This window comes from Dreissena polymorpha, chromosome 2 (genome assembly GCF_020536995.1).
Source record: "Dreissena polymorpha isolate Duluth1 chromosome 2, UMN_Dpol_1.0, whole genome shotgun sequence".
Taxonomy (NCBI): domain Eukaryota; kingdom Metazoa; phylum Mollusca; class Bivalvia; order Myida; family Dreissenidae; genus Dreissena; species Dreissena polymorpha.
The window spans coordinates 5704967-5713592 of record NC_068356.1 but is presented as its reverse complement, the minus strand read 5'-3'; the positions used below and the strand labels follow the sequence as shown (position 1 = coordinate 5713592).

General features: G+C 43.4%; 1 protein-coding gene across 1 annotated transcript; it reads left to right on the top strand.

Moving 5' to 3' along the window:
- The first annotated feature begins 1918 nt into the window (after positions 1-1918).
- LOC127865538 (uncharacterized) lies at positions 1919-5459 on the top strand. Its single transcript, XM_052405383.1, has 3 exons — positions 1919-2058; positions 2281-3102; positions 3188-5459. The coding sequence occupies exons 1-3, from the start codon at positions 1919-1921 to the stop codon at positions 5457-5459; spliced, it is 3234 nt and encodes a 1077-aa protein (XP_052261343.1).
- Positions 5460-8626: the final 3167 nt, after the last annotated feature.

Genomic DNA, 8626 nt, shown 5'->3' with positions numbered 1-8626 from the left:
AAGATTTTCAAAGTTTTCACAAAATATGCAAAAACGTATAAACATGCAAAGTTCAAAGAGCTCCTGCGGCCATGTTTTTCGCCGAAACAAATTTTCTTGAACAACTTTTTTAGGGGAGCCTTTAAGGATCATCCCTGTAAAAAAAATTGAAAATCCGACGAGCCGTTTCTGACGAGAAGATTTTTTAAGGTTTTGACCATATATGGGCATGGCGGCCAGCTGGGTTATGTGAACAAATTTTTTTTTAACAATATTTTTTTCCCGTGACGTAAGGATGCTCCACATGAAATTTGGTTGAAATTGGCTCAATGGTTTAGGAGGAAAATATGATCTGCTCAGGTACGCTAAAAAGTGGACTTAAACATTGAGAAAAAAGGAATTTTTGCTTGTTTTGAAGAGATTCCTCTTTTTTCTCAAAATTGACAAGATATCATCCACTAAACAGGCAACCCATGTTCGCATAAGGAAAAGGGTAACTTGGAAAAAAATGGTATCCATTTAACCCTTTACCAATCAACATATTTTGGACTGAACAATTTCTCAATTTCCCACAATGATCCAACCCTACCAGAGCAATTTCCTAAGCAATAATCACCTCCCATTTTAAAAATGGTATCCATTTAACCCTTTACCAATCAACATATTTTAGACTGAACAATTTCTCAATTTCCCACAATGATTCAACCCTACCAGAGCAATCTCCTAAGCAATAATCACCTCCCATTTTAAAGGAAAAATAATTTCTCATCAACAAAACTACAGCATTAATTGATTTCTGGTAGTTAACCCTTTTCCAAATTGAAAGAGATTGCAGACGACAAATTAAATTATAATGGAATAAGAAGAAACTGATTTAATAGGGTAGGAAGCATTGTGATGAAAGGAAAAAATGCTAATTTCAGCAATTTCTTCTTTTATTTCAATGATTTCCACAGTCACAAACATTTGCAGAAAGAATTAACTGTTCTGGGTTAAGGGGTTTATGTGGTCTGCAGCAAAGCCATCAGAAGAGAATCATGTCAGAGAAACCTGGCCTGTAGCCAGCAAATCCTTTACTCTAATAGCACTATTAATTGGAAAAAAGAGTACACTATAATTATTTCTAAATCTGCCATCTCAAGGAGATAATTCTGGACGTAAAGGTCCGATGTTGCTCATTTTCGACAGGGCTCGAGTTTTCATTGATATGAAGACACTGTGCACGTTTGGAAAGAATTGGATGAAAAATTTGGACTTTATTGCATAAACACCATTTTCTCAATTCAAGGGGAGGTAATTATGTACATGCAGGGGCAAAGCACATCAACTTTGTACCAGCAGGGACAGTAATGAAGGGTACAAAGGGAGGACATCTGAGTATCCTAGACGGCACAAATGACTGGGAACTACGGGCAGATCTTATGAAACAGCTGCAGTTTCCAGACATTGTCCACACTACCCTACGCCCAGACATTGTGATGGTCTCCGGAAAGACAAAGAAGATCATCCTGGTAGAGCTGACTGTCCCGTGGGAAGAAAGATGTACTCAGGCACATGAGAGAAAGAAGGCCAAGTACGAAGATCTCGTCCAGGAATGTAGAGAGGCCGGGTGGAGAGAATGGAACTACCCGATTGAAGTGGGATGCAGAGGGTTTCCTGCACCATCGCTGGGAAAGATGTTCCAGGATATGGGAATAGAAGGACAGGCGAGAAAGCTGGCCATTAAGAAGGTATCACAGGCAGCAGAAAGAAGCTCCAGCTGGCTGTGGCTAAGGAGGAACGCCAGTAGCTGGAAGCCATCCACTAATGGGTAGTGTCTGATCAACACTGCCGCCCGCCACTTAGAGCTTGTCCTAGGTTTAAAAGGGCGAAACAAGCAATGACAAGTGGTACCTAGCTGATGACATTAGTGGAAAGCAGTTTATCTGTATTTTACAACATGACTTCTGAGGAATCAGTGACTTCCAGGAAAGACTGGATGACAACCAGGAATAGATTGGTTACAACTGGAGAGACAGTGGACATCCAGGAGAGACTGGAATTGGGCATCAAGGGCCGGCACCCCAAGATGATGACTCTGTAAGGAGTTACCCACAGAACAGCTACAACAAGACATACAAAAAGATACCCCCAGGGTCTTCCGAGAGGGGGGGTGGAAGAGAGATCCAATAGGACGGACACAACGGAATCGACACGGCTAGTACAACGGACATTGACAGGTGAGGCCTATACAGAGACAGCTCAGTGTGTTTGCGGGAAAATCTGTAAGAATGCCAGGGGTCTCAAGATACATCGGTCTAGGAAGGGTTGTCAGCCTGATCCGGAGCAGAGACAGTGCACAGACTTGTCTGGTGAGACACAGGAGGACCACAGCCAGGAAGAACACCACAGTGCTGAGGATCTCCACGAATCTGAGGTGGAACAGGTGGATAAGCCTACAAGACCAGAACATGATCTTGGTAGCCAGGGCAGTCGTACAGATGACAGACTAGAGCGCATCAAATGGCCAGCTATGAACGAGAAACATTGGAAGAAGTTTGATGAGGATGTAGATGGCATCGTGGAACAGGTGTTACTTGGAACAGTAGAAAGGAAACTGCGGAGTATGTGTAGACTGATATATGCAGTCGGGAAGGAAAGATTTGGGGTGACACCATCGGAAAGGAAGCAGACTACAGTCGCCAAGAACAGACGGCAGATAGAAATAGAGAAGTTGAGGAAGGACCTTCGCAACTTGGGGAACCAGTACAGACAGGCATCAGAGCTAGAGAAAATTGGTCTACAGGAACTACGAGACCACACCAGACGCAGACTTCAAGACCTGAGGAAAGCGGAAAGGATACGAAAAGCCAGAAGGGAGAAGTCCAGACAAAGATCAGGATTTCTTTCCAATCCCTATGGTTTTAGCAAGGAAATCCTTGAAGAGAAGAAAGCGGGACAGCTGAATTGTTCTAAAGAGGAGGTTGAAGAGCATCTGAAGAACACGCACTCTGATCAGGCGAGACATATGCGGATGGAGGGACATGAACGCATAGCCCCAGTACCCATGCCCATTGTTGCATTTACTGAGGGAGAACCAACCCTCAAGGAGGTCCAAGATATAATCAAGAAGGCTAGATCCAAGTCAGCACCAGGCCCAAATGGAATACCTTACAAGGTGTACAAGTCATGCCCAAAACTGCTGAGACGGTTGTGGAAACTATTGAAGGTGGTCTGGCGTAAAGGAGGAGTGGCAGCGAGCAGAAGGCATCTTCGTCCCAAAGGAGGAGGTTTCCAAGGATATTGGACAGTTCCGGACAATATCATTGTTGAATGTGGAGGGCAAGATCTTCATGTCAGTGGTTGCCAGGCGTCTTACAACACTCATGACCAGTAATGGGTACATTGACACATCAGCACAGAAGGGAGGTGTTCCAGGATTCTCTGGCTGCATTGAACACACATGCGCTATTAGCCAGTTAATCAGGGAAGCTAAGATCAAGAAGACAGATCTCACAGTTGTATGGCTGGATCTAGCAAATGCGTATGGCACGGTACCCCACCAGGTAATAGAGTTTGCTCTGAAACACCACCATGTACCAGAACATATTCAGAGCATTGTCAGAAGCTACTACAGAAACATCAACATGCGCTTCACAACACAGAACTTTACAACATCCTGGATACAGCTTCAGAAGGGGATTGTAACCGGCTGCACAGTGTCAGTAGTACTGTTCATCGCCGCTATGAATCTCGTCAACAAAGCCGGAGACAGGGAGTCAAGTGGACCGAAGACCCAGACAGATATCAGACTTCCACCACAGAGGGGATTTATGGATGATCTGACTATCACAACAGAGTCCCACATACAAGCTCGATGGATCCTATCAGCCCTTGAAGATGTTGTGTCATGGGCTAGAATGGCCTTTAAACCAAGGAAGTCAAGATTTCTTATCTTGAGAAGAGGTAAAGTCTGGCAGAAGACAACACTCAGGGTACAGGGCGAGGATATCCCATCACTTATTGACAACCCCGTCAAGTGCTTGGGTAAATGGTTTGACACCACACTGGGTGATAGCAGAAATAACACAGAGCCCATCAGGCAGCAACTGAGGAATGGGCTTGCAAAGATAGAGGGAACAGGCCTACCAGGGAAGTTCAAGGCATGGCTTTTCCAGCATGGCCTCCTGCCCCGTCTTCTGTGGCCACTAATGTTGTATGAGATCCCAACATCGACGGTTGATAGCTTGGAAAGCATGATAAACAAGAGCCTGAGACGATGGTTCGGACTTCCATCATGTATGACAAGTATTGGACTCTACAACAGAACCGGAATGTTGCAGCTCCCTCTTTCATCAATTGTAGAGGAGTACAAAGTTAGTAAGGCAAGGCTCGTGTTGACCCTACGAGACTCTAGTGACATGAGCATTAGAAATGCAGGGATAGAGGTCAGAACTGGAAGAAGATGGTCAGCATCGAATACAGTTGAGCAGGCAGAGAGTCGACTGAGACATCAAGACATAGTGGGAACAAGTTGTCAAGGTAGACAGGGACTCGGCTTGAACACTAGACAACCGTGGAGTTCAGCCACAACAGTCCAAAGAAGAGAACTTGTTCAGAGCGAAATCCGAAAGGAAGAAGAAGAGATAAGAAAGGTGAAAGCAGTCCAGATGGGGAGCCAGGGAAGCTGGACAAAGTGGCAGACAACAGGGAGGAAACTGTCATGGACAGATATCTGGAAGTACCAGTTTTTTCAACTGCAGTTCCTGATCCGGGCAGTTTATGATGTCTTGCCAACACCGGCGAATCTCCAGAGATGGGGGCTGATAGAAACAGCAGAATGCACCCTATGTGGAGGAAGAGCTACCCTGGACCACATCTTGTCCTCGTGTAAGGAAGCACTTGCCCAGGGGAGATACCGCTGGAGACATGACCAGGTACTCCGAGAGGTAGCGGATACACTTGAGAGACACAAGAAGAAGGCACGAGTACATGCAGGGGCAAAGCACATCAACTTTGTACCAGCAGGGACAGTAATGAAGGGTACAAAGGGAGGACATCTGAGTATCCTAGACGGCACAAATGACTGGGAACTACGGGCAGATCTTATGAAACAGCTGCAGTTTCCAGACATTGTCCACACTACCCTACGCCCAGACATTGTGATGGTCTCCGGAAAGACAAAGAAGATCATCCTGGTAGAGCTGACTGTCCCGTGGGAAGAAAGATGTACTCAGGCACATGAGAGAAAGAAGGCCAAGTACGAAGATCTCGTCCAGGAATGTAGAGAGGCCGGGTGGAGAGAATGGAACTACCCGATTGAAGTGGGATGCAGAGGGTTTCCTGCACCATCGCTGGGAAAGATGTTCCAGGATATGGGAATAGAGGGACAGGCGAGAAAGCTGGCCATTAAGAAGGTATCACAGGCAGCAGAAAGAAGCTCCAGCTGGCTGTGGCTAAGGAGGAACGCCAGTAGCTGGAAGCCATCCACTAATGGGTAGTGTCTGATCAACACGGCCGCCCGCCACTTAGAGCTTGTCCTAGGTTTAAAACGGCGAAACAAGCAATGACAAGTGGTACCTAGCTGATGACATTAGTGGAAAGCAGTTTATCTGTATTTTACAACATACTTCATGGACCAATAATGCTCATTTTTTGTAGGGTTCGTGTCCTCATTGATATAAAGACACTGTGCAAATTTGGAAAGGATCGGACAAAAAATGTGGAAGATTTTTGAAAGTTTTCACAAAATAGGCAAAAACGAATAAACATGCAAAGTTCAACGAGCTCCTGCGGCCATGTTTTTTGACGAATCAAATTTCTTTGAACAACTTTTTCAGGGGAGCCTTCAAAGGTCATCCCTGTGAAATTTTTATGAAAATCTGATGAGCGGTTTCTGACAAGAAGATTTTTTAAGGTTTTTACCATATATGGTCATGGCGGCCATCTTGGTTATGTGATCAAATTTTTTATAACAATTCTTTTGTCCCATGACCTAGGGATGCTCCACATGAAATTTAGTTGAAATTGGCTCAATGGTTTAGTAGAAGAAGATGTTTACAAATTGTTTACAGACAGACAGACAGACGGACGGACGGACGCCGGACGGTGAGTGATCACAATAGCTCACCCCGAGCTATCGCTCAGGTGAGCTAAAAAAAAGTAACCCTCAACGGGATTGAACCACTGACCCCTGGAGCTATAGAGCAAAAGTCTAACGCTCTATCCACTAGACCATCCGCTCTCATACCAGGATGCATGTATTTTTTAACTTTATATATGCAATCCTCGTAGTATCGAAAAATATAAGGACAACAACAGAATTCTCCAAATTATTCAATCGTTTCGCATTGCAACGCTTTATAATTTTCAGGTTTTTAAATCGTCAAAAGATGCACATAATGGATATTTTACAGCATGGTAAATGTTCAGTATTACTGTTTCCTCACAAATATCATAACTTCATGTAAAATTTGCGAATCTGATTTTTTTTTCAATTTGGTCAATTTACCATATCGTGAAAAGGCCCCTTTAACCATGCTCTAAAATATCCATTATATTTATCTTTTGACGATTTGAAAACCTGAAATTATAAAGTATTGCAACGCGAAATGATTAAATAATTTGGAAAGTTCTGTTGTTGTTATATTTTGTGAAACTACAAGGTATGCTTATATAAAGTAAAAAATACAACGCATCAATAGCATGAGCACGATGGATGGCCGAGTGGTCGAAGCAGAAGGTTTTTACATCCAGGACTCCAGGGGTCAGTGGTTCGAGCCCAGTTAAGGGTTACTTTTTTTCTTTTGGTCTATGTCCGTCGTATGTCCGTCCGTCCGTCCGTTAACATTTGCTCGTACACACCCCAGAGTCCACATTACTTGTCTCATCTTCAAGAAACTTGGTCAGAAGCTTTGTCCCAATGAAATCTTGGCCAAGTTCAAAACTGGGTTGTGCCATGTCAAAAACTAGGTCACTAGGTAAAAAAAAAGAAAAACCTTGTAAACACTGTAGAAGTCACATTTCATACCCAATCTTCATGTAACTTTGTCAAAATGTTTGTCTTAATGATATCTTGGTTGAGTTCAAAAGTGGTTCCGATCCGTTGAAAAACATGGCCGCCAGTGGGCGGGGCAGTTTTCTAATTTGGCTATAGAGAAACCTTGTAAACACTCTAGGAGTCACAATTTTTGCCCAATCATCATGAAATATGGTCAAAACATTGGTTCAATTGATGTCTCGGACGAGTTCGAAAATGGTCCAGATTGGTGAAAAAACATGGCCCCCAGTGGGCGGGCATTTTTCTCTATATACATATAGTGGCAGTTTTCCCTATTTGGCTATAGAGAAACCTTGTAAACACTCTAGAAGTCACAATTTTTGCCCAATCATCATGAAAGTTGGCCAAAACATTGGTTTTATTGATATCTCGGACGAGTTTGAAAATAGTCGGGATCGGTGAAAAAACATGGCCACCAGAGGGCGGGCATTTTTCTCTACATGTATATAGTGAAGACATGTGAACACAGTAGAAGTCACATTTTTGGCCCAATATTCATGGAATTTGCTCATAACATTTGTTTCCTTGATACGAGAGTTGAGTTCAAAAATGGTTCCGGTCAGTTGAATAACATGGCTGCTGGGAGGGGGGCAGTTTTCGCATTATGCCCCCCCCCCTTTCGAAGAAGAGGGGGTATATTGTTTTGCTCATGTCGGTCCATCCGTCCACCAGATGGTTTCCGGATGATAACTCAAGAGTGCTTATGCCAAGGATCATGAAACTTCATTGGTACATTGATCATGACTCGCAGATGACCCCCATTGATTTTCAGGTCACTAGGTCAAAGGTCAAGGTCACGATGACCCGAAATAGTAAAATGGTTTCTGGAGGATAACTCAAGAACACTTATGCCTAGGATCATGAAACTTCATATATACTTTGATCATGACTCGCAGATGACCCCTATTCATTTTCAGGTCATTAGGTCAAAGGTCAAGGTGACCCAAAGCAGTAAAATGGTTTCAGGATGATAACTCAAGAACACTTATGCCTAGGATCATGAAACTTCAAAGATACATTGATCATGACTCGCAGATAACCCCTAATGATTTTCAGGTCACTAGGTCAAAGGTCAAGGTCACGATGACCCGAAATAGTAAATGGTTTCCAGATGATAACTCAAGAACGCTTAGGCCTAGGATCATGAAACTTCATAGGTACATTGATCATAACTTGTAGATGACCCCTATTGATTTTCAGGTCACTAGGTTAAAGGTAAAGGTCACGATGACCCAAAATAGTAAAATGGTTTCCGGATGATAACTCAAGAACCCTTAGGCCTAGGATCATGAAACTTCATAGGTACATTGATCATGACTCGAAGATGACCCCTATTGATTTTCAGGTCACTAGGTTGAAGGACAAGGTCACGGTGACCTGAAATAATAAGTTTCTAGATGATAACTCATGAAAGCTTATGCCTAGGATCATGAAACTTCATAGGTACAATGATCATGACTCACAGATGACCCCTATTGATTTTCAGGTCACTAGGTCAAAGGTCAAGGTATTGGTGACCTGAAATAGTAAAATGGTTTCTGGATGATAACTAGTGAACGCTAATGCCTAGGTTCATGAAACTTCATAGGTATATTGATCATGACTCGC